This window comes from Amphibalanus amphitrite, unplaced genomic scaffold (genome assembly GCF_019059575.1).
Source record: "Amphibalanus amphitrite isolate SeventyFive unplaced genomic scaffold, NRLGWU_Aamphi_draft 001635F_arrow, whole genome shotgun sequence".
Lineage (NCBI taxonomy): Eukaryota > Metazoa > Arthropoda > Thecostraca > Balanomorpha > Balanidae > Amphibalanus > Amphibalanus amphitrite.
The window spans coordinates 26,124-39,285 of NW_024883128.1; the positions used below are offsets into that span (position 1 = coordinate 26,124).

Sequence of the window (13,162 nt, forward strand, 5' to 3'; positions counted from 1 at the left end):
TTTTTAGTTGTTCATGATGAGGTCTTTCGATTGGCGTTTAATGAGGGAAAAGTCAACTCCCTGTTTTTTTTCTTCACTAAAACGCTTCGGAATGGCCGTATGTACCATACATGACTTCATATGCGATCAACCTTCGCTACTTTGAGGGCTGTTTTGCTGTTGGGCAGCTGTAAGGTCATGTGACGTCATTAAAGGTCACCACAGATTTTTTGCCAATAGCCCCTTACAGGAACAAGATACAGCCGCGCGGATGGTCTCATTGTGTTCAGCTCGTCAAGGCGCATCAAATGATATACATGATGACCTCGAGGTCACGTGACCTGAGGTCAACCTTTGACCTAGACCTTTCGAAGTCAGCATGTACCGGTATGGTTCGATGTGGATTGACGAGAGAATCACGATGTTGCACTTAGTTTGTTCCTAGCTTGACCAATTCGAAAGTTATTCGAGAAAAAACTATCTTTATATCTAGCGCCGCCATTTTGACTTTTTGACCCCTGTGACGTCATCTTTGACCTGACCAAAAATGACCTTTGTAAAAATTGTAGATCTTGTCCGTGCGTACCCCATGCCGTTTACCGCTTGTCGCTATCTTGCTTCGTTCTCGAATCTCGAGATCATCTCAGGGGGGGGGGGGGTCATCCGCCCCCTCCCCCCGTCGGTTCTAAGTTGGCGCAGACCCCCGTCGGTGCGCGGGTCTGTTCATAAGTGAACATGACACGCTGAATCGGAAAATTGCACCTGTAACCGCTCTGTGTGTCCCTGAGGTTATCTCGGGTAATGAAAGTTCACCAGCAATTTTTTTTTACTATACCTAACTTTTGATAAAGACGTGCGAGAACGGTGAAAATATGTCAGATGTGTTCAGCTCGACGATACGGATTTTTAAAATGAACTATCAAGGTCAAGTCAACTCATAGTTTATTGGACGGGTTTCGACGAGAGGAACACGATGCTGGCAAAAGTATTTTCTTGGCTCTCTTGAGCCAAAGGTTAGTACCGAAAAAAACATTTTTTCGTGAAAACTGCTTTAGTTTTCGCCCTCTGGTCTGGAGGCTAAACCGTCGACCTTAGGTCAAATTTTAGAAGAAGACACAGAAAGCATAGGCGGCGGAACGGGGGGGGGGGCACCGGGGCACCGTGCCCCCCCCTTGCATTCTGCAAGGGGGGCACCAATAGCAAGGTGCCCCCCCTTAAATTTGATGTAGTACCAGGGGCGGATTCGGGAAAACTCCAAGGGGAGGGTCATGAATCGAAGTGGTGCCCCTACCTATGCCCAAAATTAAAACCTCAACGGATTTCGGTCACTTAATTTTGGTGGTGCCCTATTTTCAGCTTTTTCTTTATTTTTAGTTAGTCATGTGATGACTGGTGCCCCTGCTAGGCCGCTGGTGCCCCTGGAAAGACTGTGGTACCTACCTACCCTGCCCCCTGACAAGCCTACGGTGGGCCCTGACATGACTTAGGTGCCCATGGGCCCTGAGAGGCCCGTGGTGCCCCTGACAGGCCTGTGGTGTCCTTGCTAGGCCTGTGGTGTCCCTGGGCCTTGGCAGGTTTGTGGTGCCCCTGTTAGAACGCAGGTGCCCTTGACAGGTTTGTGGTGCCTCTGACAATCCTAAATTGCCAACGACAGGCTTGTGGTGCCCTTGACAGGCCCATGGTGCCCTTGCGAGGCCGGTGGTTCCCCTGCGAAGCCGATAGTGTCCCTGACAGGCCTCTGGTGCCCCTGGCAGGTCTGTGGTGCCCCTGGAAGACCTGTAGTGCTTTTTCTGGGCCGATGGTGCTCCTGACAGGCCTGTGGTGCCACTGAGAGGCCCGTGGTGCCCCGGCTAGGCCTTTGGCACCCCTGGCGGGCCTGTGGTGCCCCTGTCGGCTTTCAGGCCTGTGGTGCTCCTGGCAGGCATGTGGTGACCCCAGGCCCTAAGTCATGACCCATGTTACCTCCACCCTGGGATTCGCCACTGATTAGTACTGCGATGGCTTCTTGGGAATTATACATGTAGGATAAATGGAATTTATCAAACGACAATAAGGAAGAGACAAACACATTGGTACTTGAGGATCAGCTTACAGTTAACCACACATACGGGCAGGGGTGTACCTAATTTTCCTAAAATGATTGTGGGTGCCCAGCTGTAGGGGCGCCCGGCGCCAGGCCGTTTTGGGGCGCGATAGATATTCTTTATGTGGGAGCCTAAATTAACACCGAATTTGATAACATTGCTAGCCGAATGGCGCTTCAAGTGACGTGTCTGACTAAGCAAATACACGCTTAAAAGTGGAAACTGACCGGAAGGACGTAAAAAATATGTAGAGAGGCGCCATCCAGTAGGAGGGGCACCAAATGTGGAGGCGCCAGACGGTTACGACTTACGAGGGCGCCGTGAGACGATGAAAAGGGCGCCATTCTCTTAGGAGGGCGCCGAGTGATTGAAAACGCTATGTGGTCCAGGGGCGCTAAGAGGCCAGAAGGGCGCCGCACAGTCAGTAGTGCTACGTTGGTGGGGACGTGGGGGCGCCAGATGGTTACTAGGGCGCCTTGAGATCATGAAAAGGGCGCCATTCTCGTAAAAGGGTGCCGAGTGATTGAAAACGCTATATGTGGTTCAGGGGCGCTGAGAGGCCAGAAGGGCGCCGTTAGACCATGAGAATGGCGCGGTGCTGTCAAAAGTGCGCCATTCTCCCAGAAGGGCGCCGAGTGATTAAAAACGCTATAATCCATGAACGCGAGACGGTCAGGAGGACGCCGTTAGAGCATGCGAAGGGCACCGTGCTCTCGAAAGGACGCTTGCAGCCTTGTAAAAAACTTGTGGGTGCTTTTTCATCATTGTGGGGGCATAATTCAGGATTGTGGGTGCATATGCCCCCACAAAGAGATATAAAATTACACCCCTGCATACGGGGGTGAACTGCCATTTTCGTTTAGTAAAAAAAAAAAATAATAAAAAATAAAAAAATCATCGTGTCAGGGCTGTGACGAAAAATAAGTGGTCTAAATCCGATGAGAAAACAGGATTTGGGGGTACCCTAGGTTTGGCTCCTTGAGCCATGGTGCCCCCCCTTGTCTCAAATCGTTCCGCCGCCTATGACAGAAAGGTATGTAAAAGGGCTATCAAATGCGCTTTATCGTGGCGCTGTAGCCCTATTGGTTCCCGAGTTAGCCTTTGGCAGTTTCCAAAGTTATTGAAATGGACTAAATTTGACATTGTTGATGACCTCTGGTGGCCTGACCTTAAAAATGACTTGAGTAGTTCTGCCATTATTTTTAACGCTCTTTCGAATGCCGCTTACTGCGTTTCGCTACGTGGCCCAGGAGCCAAGTTAGACGGGGGACGTGAAAATGCCCCCTCCCCCACCCAGCACGACACGGAAAACTCAGGCCACGAGAACGGCGCGGGTTAAACATAATTTTGGTAGCTCTGACCACTTTTTCACGGAAGAAAAGTGGGTGCTGATTGAAAATTTATCGCGACTTTCAGTTTCTTTACACGCGCAAAAAGAACTGGCAGATGTGGCCAGAAACACCCCCCCCCCCCTTCCGGGCGATGGTTAACTTGACCCGAGCACGAGTCACAACCACATAGATAAAGAAAAATGCAATTACAGACGGGCAATTTGTTATATATTTTTCGTTTGACCATTGATCACGGTAAAAAGCAGCAAGCTCGTAAGCTGATAGAAGGCGCAGAAACAGCACACCTACATATGGCGCATCATCAATCCACAAGATATGAGGCAATAGCCAATGATTCGCATCTTACAGGTATCTAAAAAACACAATATCAAGCGTACCTATTCATCGGCGCTGGTGCTTCTTCTATGTAGAACCGGTTCATAATCCAGTTTCGCGATATGGATCATCAAGTTTAATGCTAGACAAATGAGTAGGTACCTATAGCTAACTAGGTCAAATTACAAGGTATGAAAAACCAATAGCAGGTAAAGGCTCAATGATGCATTTACCCGTTTCGCCATACCAAACTTTTTTTTACAAAAACTTAAGGCACACAGATGTAAGGTAAGGCACACGACTTGGTAAGCCTAGTGTCCAAACATCTTGCTAAGATCTGCTATTATTCAGAGCAAAGGCGGTGCCTTCTATCTGTCGGCAGCCGGCAGGCCTTTTAACGGCGGTAAAGGGGCCGTAATTATATGCCACACCCAAAACATAAGTAGGTATATATCACCGCTCTCCGCAGAGATCTGAGCGAGACGCAGACATTTGGTTAATTGGAAAATGTACACGCGCCATCGTGTAAAAGGACGAGCTTAGGCGGGCACAGTCAGCAACAATAAGCGCCTTACAATCACGGAAGCCAGTAGCACATGTCCATCCAAATTAACACCGAAGATCCAAAAACGGTTTCCGCATAAGCGTCGACAAGGAGCGACGAAACTGCGCATCGCATTGATATAGGCACTAAAGCATTCATAATCACTAGACCTAAGCCTTGCGGTAAGCGCATTTGGCTAGAAAACAGTTGGGAACAGGAACCAGTAACCACTAACTAACTAGATTACGTAATATTACAGCTTAAAAATATCACCTACATTCAGCAAAAAGCTTGCAAAAGCTCGCGAATCACATTTGATTATGCGAATCAAGCTCGGCTTAAAGCACGCGTATTTCATGGACATAAAGCAACACTTGCCCCGGCCCGCACCCTTACCCGAAAATACAGTCCCGAAAGCCATCAGCTCCACAACCGAAGCTCGCCATTCTCGCAACCAATTGGTCACATGAGCAACTCTTACAGCGTACCTGATGCCAATGTCATGGCTACAGATGTAGGCACAACGCTAAGTAGACTGGTGCCACTAACTAGTTCACAGCGCCAACGGTTAGATCAAAGTGACAACGATGATCTGACATAGATGTGGAGATGTCGCAATTAAAACTATGTTAAAATGGTTCCTTAAACACGACACTTACAAACCAGTTTCCCACCGAGACCACGTCTGGAAGCAGATGAAACGGTTTCACTTATATACGGTAAGGTCAACAAAGTGAAACCAGATCTCATCAGAAAAATATGACACTCAGAACACGGGTATCTTATTGCGCGGCGTCTTCATCAGATCATCGTCCAAAGTCAGGATCCCCATCAGGAGGAAGAAGAGAGCCGCCGCCGACAGAAAGTGCCACACGTCGTGCGCGTCGAAAAAGCCGGCAAAACAGGGTCTGTTCGAGGTGCGCGAGAGCGCTGCCGACGCCACCGTGTTGTACGGGTTATAGAAAACGAAAAGCACTAGTGCAGGCACCATGCAAGCCAGTCCCAGAAGCATGAACAGCACAGACAGCCAGGAGGGGCTCTCGCGGTAGCCTACTTTCTTGGCCAGCATGTAGAAGATGATGTACAAGCCCGAGTTGAGCGTGAAGAACAGTAGCGCGTACATGCTGAAGTCGGAAAAGATGAACGGCGCCGCCAGGCCGACGATGGCCAGCGTGACGTTTAGGACCAAGTGTGTTACCGCTATCTGCCGGGTGATCCGGTCCACCGGACGCCGGCGGCGACGGAAGGCCGTGAAGCCTACGTAGCCAGTCAGGTACATGAGCGAGGCCCAGATACTGGCACACACCATATGAATCACCATGATGGTAATCCACAGACCGCGGCCAGAGCTTACCAAGTCTTGCAGCGATCCGAGTAGCGTGATGCCGGCCACCAGCAGTGCCGGAGTGTAGTGGAACCGAGACGTTATACCGCGACGAGTCTGAAACAGCTTGGCGCCCATTGCTGCGTACAGATAGTAGATGAAGAAAAAGTCAATGTGCGAGTTGCGGTTGTTGGGACAGACGTGATACAGGCCGCTGGTGACTCCCTCGAGCATAAGACCGACGCCCAGTGAGGCGAACAGTGAGAAGTCATGCGGCACACCGACGGGTACGGAGGCGTCCCGCTGCGCGGCGGCATACATACGCTGCTGGGCGTACACGGCGAACAGGAAGCCGGCGCCGGCCCCCGTGTACGGCAGGTTAGAAAGCACGTGGTTCAAGTCAGGTACCGTGCCGCCGTCGGTGCGACACAGGTCATTGCGATAGCATGTGTCCAGACTGCCCGAGCGGCGTTCGTTGCGCACATCTGTCGCTACGCTGTTGACGCCGAACGCAACGATGATGAAAGCGCACGTGAGAAGCACTGTGGCCGGGCGCAGGTTACTGGACATGGGTACTTGTTCCGACACGGGGCGCTCTTCTTGCAAAGCCTGACGACCCTCCGTCGCCATGTCTTCTTCCAGCTCTTCGCCGTCGCTACGGTGTTCTTTCGTCGAGTGGGGATCCTTCGCTTTCCTGGCAAATCTTGCCTGAATACGGGTACTGATGGAAAAGCTAACCGCACCGATGATCATACACAGGATGGCCAGCACCACAGGGATGGCGATGTTCCCGTACGCGACATCGTGTCGACTGATGGTGACGCGCACCGGTTTCGTGATCGACGCTGTGCCGTTGCGCTGGCGTCCTTCAGGATAACACACAGAGTCGTCCTCATGCAGCAGCACCGAGACGAAGAAACCGTCGACGAAGTCGGGATCGTCGCGCTTCACCACGGTGGTGGCGCAGGCGGTAAAGGTGAGGTGTCGTGACGCCGCCGCCAACAGATCGCCTACAGACAGCGTTAGCGGGCAGATTGGCCTCTGCACCGCCAGCGACGCGCAAGCACCAACGTCACCTTCCATGCCCGGATCGCAGATGGGGCCGGCACATGGCCGAGAGTCAGCTGTGCACGGCGCGTCACCACTAGCCACACCCACACGCACCATCCGCACCGATGGGTCATCGGGCCAGCGGTACTGGAACACGATCGGCGCAGCCACGGCGACAGCCAACTGGCGAGGCGGCGCGTCTGTCTCCAAGAACCAGCGCGAGGCGTTCAGCACAGACAAGCGCAGCTCGTATTCGTAGGCCACATCGCGATAGCCTGGCCCAGGGCCGCCGCCGACACCGAGCGTGACAAAGCAAGCGTCCTGCGCGTCCACGCGACCGCGCCCGGAGGACGGACACATGATCCGGGAAACACTGGTGGCTGGCGCCGCGTTCGAGTCCTGGCGCGCCGCAGGTAGAGGAAGCGGGAAACTGTACCCACCGGCACTGGTTCGCACGCTGACTGAGAGCGGCATGTCAGCGGAGGGCAAGGGATCACCAATGGCACTGACTCGGATCTTCATCGTACCGCTGGCGCCGGCCGTGTAGCGCGCCGCGTACATGTGCATGCGGCGCGCAGAGACGCGGTCCGTCACCACTTCGTTCAACGGCAGGCGGCGCATTCGGTCTGTGTCAAGCCAGTCGCCCGTCCTTACAGGCTGGCCGTATGTGCGTACGGACAACTGAGGCTCGTCGTCCGGCGCCGTGGTTGTATCCTCAAAAATTACACTCTGACCGGAAACTGATATCAGGCAGAAAAACGCTATCCATCCACTGCGCCATCTCCGCCCAGCCATTATTGACTGTAGTGACTCAGGCCAGGACAAGCTGTTCTACACAGTTTATTTCTTCTCGAGCCAATTTTTATCTTACTTAATAATTAGTTCTGAAATAAAACATACGGTGATCAAACAAATAGGTATGTTACACATTGATTAATATCAGGTGTGGATATTGACCTTGAAGACATCAAAAGGTTCTTCAACAATATACCCACAGCACAAGCCTCAATTAAATTTAACGATAAGCCGCCCCCCCCCCCCACACACACACACAAAACAGCAACATACTGCCATAAACTTGATATCCTATCTCAGATGCCTGATATTCTTAATGGATCCAACCACAGACTTCTATATACAGGGTGTCTCAAAAGTTCGTTGACAGGTACCAGCTATGCTTTTTTGTCAATAATTCTGAATCAACGAGAAATTAACAGTCGAAATTTTGCATGGGCATTGGTAACAGCCTTCCCCCAGCATTCGCATTGTTTTCAAGCGCATTCGACCCTTCATGAGCTCACAAAAAGGGTTCACCTCTGACCATGGGTCAGGCATGAAAATGGAGGTCGCAAAATCGGGTCGGCTGAGAAACTCTCTGATTCAGGAGTAATGGGAATGGTTAAGTCGGAAATGACACATGGCAAAGTGTCGGCGAGGATGAGTACAGCATGATGATCATCTGATATTGATAAAAACGGTGGCTAAAATTTGTGAAGGACGAAACCATGCGAGACTAACAGCGTTTTGAACGACCTTCGTACGGCAGCAGACTCGTGCTCCGGAAAGCAGCTGAAAATGCGGTCATAACTATTGAAAACTGACTAGAAGCTCACAGACAGAGGTTACCCAGTTTCAAAAATTGCAGGTCATCATAAGATAAAGACAAAAAATAATTTTGAACTTGTTTATAATATCTATAACGCTAAATTTTTGGGAAAAATAACACGAAAAGCGTCAATGCCAAGGCAACTGACCATCCAAAAGTGTCATTTAATGTAAAGTTTTATCTTACGAGGTTTCAAGAGGCAGATCTGGAGCAAATAACTTTCTTTTAGACACAAAATCCCAACAAAACCGCACGATGGACAGGTTTTGGCCGTTTACAAAGCAGAACCTCTCCTGAGGGAAACACTCCGCAACCCAGCGAAGGTCTCGGCATGGTGAATGAAGAGCGTTTGGGATTTGCAAAATTTGCAAATGTGTCTAAGAACAGATGGCCGACGCATTCTGCTACGATATGCTGCGAAAAAAATTGCCCCTGGCACTTCCCATTTGTTAAAGAATGGGTTTGTTTTAAAAAGGAAAATGGTGCTTGGGAGGTCGGCGCCAGTCATTCATGAAGGAGTTAGCGCCAGAGAAGACCTACAAAATACTCACGGATGGTGTCGATGCAAGCTGTCGGCTTTCAGGGAGAAGAGGATGTTAACGGGGAGCTCGTCAAACCTAAATTCGACGCAGAAACTGCAGGGGATTCCCCTACAAGAGCTTGAAAGCTGGTAACCTTTTTTCAGCCTCCGGCAGCTGACGGAGCGACGAATTCGGTATGGGCAAATATTTTGGGAGATGCAGCAAAGAGTTTGGTTTCCAACCTTCCGAATCAGTTGTCAATGCATGCATATTTGTCTAGTGTACACACAGACACCTTAGATTTTTGGCCGATTCTTTTAGGATTTATTGGCATGAGAAATGTGTCAACGAACTTTTGAGACACCCTGTACATATATGGTTGGCTAGGTGGATAGTTATATAAAGACATATGTGATCTACCATATACGGTGTGGAAATAAGCAAGCATAAAAGTAATTATAATTAGGCATGAGTCCAGATTTCCATTCAACATCATAAACTTCATCTGCAGCGTAAGGCACTGATGACAGACCAGTAACTATCCAGACCTAATTGTTAAACACAACAGTTCATATTTCAGAACAACTGGAACAGGCACAATGCCTAGGTCATGCATATATGTAAGTGATATAAAATAGCATTTAGTAAGCAGAAAAGGAACAGGGCACACATCAGCATGGCATATCGTAACACTTAACAGGAAAGGACAGTACCCACAAAGACAGGGGCGAGACAGACATATGCAGAGGCAAGGACAGAACAGCCTGACTACAGTTGATCAATGGTGTGGTCATTAAGAGCAGGGCAGGACAGTTTGGTTAACTAGACTGGGCAGGTCAGACATCAAGACCATGCTGAATGTTCCAATTAAACTTCCCAGCTGGGAGGAACAGAGCCCAGACCAGATGAGGGACAGAACAGGGCACATGTCAGCAGTAACAGCAAATAAAATTCTGAGAAAGGCCAGAAGGAAAGACATAGAAGGTAGGCACAGTCAAGGAAAATGTGTCAAGGTAAGGGCACCATACAGGTAGAAAAAAAAAACAGACACCAGAAGATGTGCACTTGCACACAAACAAACTTGCACTACCACGCACACTTGCTCCACCAAACTTGTTAAAGCATCCATGAGCCTAGGAGTGTCTTATGATGCTAGCAGTGGCCAGTGGGCACTGTGGGCAATGAGGATTCTTAATGTCTTATGATGCTAGTAAACTTTGGTTTCATTTGTTTCATTGGGTTAGGTTAGGTTAGGTTAGGTTACCTATCCTGTTGGTTCAGACCTCAGGGCTCAGGGTAGAATACAAGTAATCAAAATGTAATGATCTGTTTTGTTTGATTTGTTTTTTGATTTGTTACCCGGAATGGCGCGATCGAACGGTAGGGGTCAGAGTCTACGCAACAAGCTCTGCTTAGCGTGGACTCCGGCTCTGTTAATCCGTCTATTCAAAACATTTGAGCTAAATTTATAAAAAAGATGTTTTGTTGAGCTGGGACAGATTAATCTGGAATAAAATTATTCAAAACTTTAAACTTTAAAAACTTTTAAATAAAACAAAAGCCTTTAGTTTTTATTGGTAGCTTTTGAAAGCTTGCAAGATGGATTTTCTTATCACCCCTGGCCCTGGGCATCTAACTGTCCAATTCCTATATCTAGGGTGAGAAGGAAAAAGGCCAACTAGGTGAGTTGAGTTGGTAGACAGTGGGTAGGTACCTAAACATAATGCCAGAGGTGACTTCACTGACCAGAGGTAGGTAGCTGGCTTTGTTTATACTGGGCCTAGGCGACGGGGGGGGGGGGGGAGGCACCGGGGCACTGTGCCCCCCTGCCCCCCTTTGATTTTGGCATTTTAACATTAGCCCTATTCCTAATATGGTCGTTGCATGGAAAGAATTGGACCAAAAGTCAGCAGTGCCCCCTCCCCCTTAAAGTGACCATCCCACCTTAACATTAGTTTTGAGTTGAGATAGCCAAATTGGTGGCCATGGCCTGCAAAAACCAGTTTGGGCACTCACAACATCGAAAAATGTTAAATTTGGAGTTATGGAATTTCAAACTTGCAATTTTTGGATTCTAAGGGGCTAATGCATTGGAATGCCCTTAGAATTTGTGATGTCAGCAGAGATATAATGATGTTTAAATCTTAGACTAAAACCATAGTTAACACGTGGTGTTATAAATTAACCCTATTCCTGGCGGGGGGGGGGGCCTCAGGAGCCCCCCCCCCCCCTGAGGTTTTTTGGTTATTTCTCCCAAACGCGTTGAGCTAGGAAGCTCAAATTTTCTGACTTTTCCTAAAAGGCTTCTACGCAACATGTCTTAAAATTTTGAGTTGATCTGACCTCAGGTCAGGTCACCAGAGGCGGTTTGGTGACCCTACCTCAGAAAAGTTTGCAATCACGCCAGAGCTAGAGTTTTTGACCGATCAATTTCTTCTCTTCAGGCTTTAGTTAGGGTACCAGTATGTGCAATTTGTATATCTCGGAATTTTGATATCGGTGACCTAAGGTCAGGTCAGTTTCGCGACCTCCCCATTATAAGTCAATGGGGGGAAAAATCAACTCCCTGTTTTTACCACTAAAACGGGTCGGAATGGCCCCATATACCATACATGACTTCATATACGATCAACCTTCACTACCTTGAGGTCTGTTTTGCTGTTGGGCAGCTGTGAGGTCATGTGACGTCATCAAAGGTCACCAAAGGTTTTTGGCCAATAACTCCGTACAGGAACAAGATACAGACGCGTGGATGGTCTCATTGTGTTCAGCTCGTCAAGACACATCGAATGATATACATGATGACCTCGAGGTCACGTGACCTGAGGTCAACCTTTGACCTTGACCTTGCGAGGTCAACATATATATATCATTCGATGCGGATTGACGAGAGGATCACGATGATGCCCTTAGTTTGTTCCTATCTTGACTAATTCGAAAGTTATTCGAGAAAAACTCTCCATATCTAGCGCCGCCATTTTGACTTTATCGACCCCTGTGACGTCATCTTTGACCTGACCTGAAAATGACCTTAGTAAAAATTGTAGATCTTGACCGTGCGTATCCGATGCCGTTTACCGTTTGTCGCTATCTTGCTTCGTTCTCAAGATCTCAGGGGGGGGCCGAATCGGCCCCCCCGCCAGTTTCTTGTCCCGGCGGAGCCCGCCAGGAATAGGGTTAAAGAGTTCAGTGTGGTATACGCTGTTTTGCGCCCAATGTCTGCCACACTTCAAGGCTGCCAATCATTGCTTCCAAATAAAGTCGCTAGAAACAGGGAAGATCCCAAAGAGTAAACAAAAGTAAAAGTATTATCTTGAAAACCAGTGATTATTTTTCGGTAAAATTTGGCAGATATTCGTTTTCGCTCTTTCTGAACCAAGCGACATCAATTTCATGACAATTCATTAACTTTTTTGAAGGTGGGAGGGTCTCTTTAATTAAAAGGGTTCTGCCACTACTGATTCTGGGACTAAGTTTGAGTTCCCTATTTTTTATGAAGATACAGTGCTCAAATTATTCCTAGTCTATGGTGGTATATCACCATTGATATCTCAAATATACATAAACACAAACATTCTTTACAAATGTATATCTACAAACTACAGCATTGTCTGCCATTACCGCAAACTGACAGAGCGGGCCCTTGACCTGAATATTGATGGCCATTTTGTCATACTCTTGTCTATTTTATTTCTCTTAGGCATACTAAAAGAAGCAAAGCAATTTTTGGTATGTTAATGATAATTTTCACATCAAGTTTGGCTCTTATATCCCTGTTTATACCTGTTTTTTTTTGCTTATCACAAATCGCGGCGCGTCGGGCGCTTGATGCGCTTGCTTGGGACGCCGGTGAAAACAGGGCGCCGGAGCATATTTACGTCTGGACAACGAGTTGCGGGGAAAAGTGCTGATTGTGTTGCAGTTTTAGGAGCCGGTGATTAGGCTGGATTTTTGGGTTACTTTTTCGTTCCGATTCATGTATTTCATAGTGTTTGGCTTTTGAATATTTTAGTTCTTTCAGATAAATATTACTTGCCTTACAACTTCTGTAAAAACGTTTCATTTTTTATAAGCCGACGTTCAGAGTCCTAAAAATACATCAGCACTACAATCATTGTAAACAAACAAATGGAGCACCACTTGGCTCTGTTCCAAGGCCATTTTTTAGTTTATCTGGTGGTTTTCTTGCTCTTGTACGCCGTTTTGTTGGATGTTTTGAATCCTCATATCATATTTAAGAAGCATGTTGACTGAAAACAATCTGAAGTATCCAGGAGGCTGACAGAGGTCCTGACTACTGAGCAATATCAATATCAAGTTGAACAAGTTATGAAATTTTGGTTGATAAACGCAAGTTGATCGGGCTCATATATCAGCAAGAAAAAGT

The 13,162-nt window shown here is 48.1% G+C and overlaps 1 protein-coding gene across 3 annotated transcripts; it reads right to left on the bottom strand.

Annotated features, from left to right (window-relative positions):
• Window positions 1-3,605: 3,605 nt before the first annotated feature.
• LOC122374288 (cholesterol uptake protein 1-like) lies at window positions 3,606-12,657 on the bottom strand. Of its 3 annotated transcripts, none has more exons than XM_043352941.1 (2): window positions 12,559-12,657; window positions 3,606-7,532 (listed from the first exon to the last, which is right to left on the bottom strand). In XM_043352941.1, exon 2 carries the CDS (start codon window positions 7,441-7,443, stop codon window positions 5,041-5,043), a length of 2,403 nt encoding a protein of 800 aa, XP_043208876.1. In that variant the 5' UTR covers window positions 7,444-7,532; window positions 12,559-12,657; the 3' UTR covers window positions 3,606-5,040. The 3 variants fall into 3 exon arrangements, with proteins under 3 accessions (XP_043208876.1, XP_043208873.1, XP_043208874.1); XM_043352938.1 differs by having other exon boundaries at window positions 3,606-7,535; window positions 12,563-12,616; XM_043352939.1 differs by lacking the exon at window positions 12,559-12,657 and adding an exon at window positions 12,372-12,391.
• Window positions 12,658-13,162: the final 505 nt, after the last annotated feature.

Bases quoted from the DNA above. Each gene is read 5' to 3' on its own strand.
- LOC122374288 (XM_043352941.1), bottom strand. From the start codon at position 7,443: ATGGCTGGGCGGAGATGGCGCAGTGGATGGATAGCGTTTTTCTGCCTG.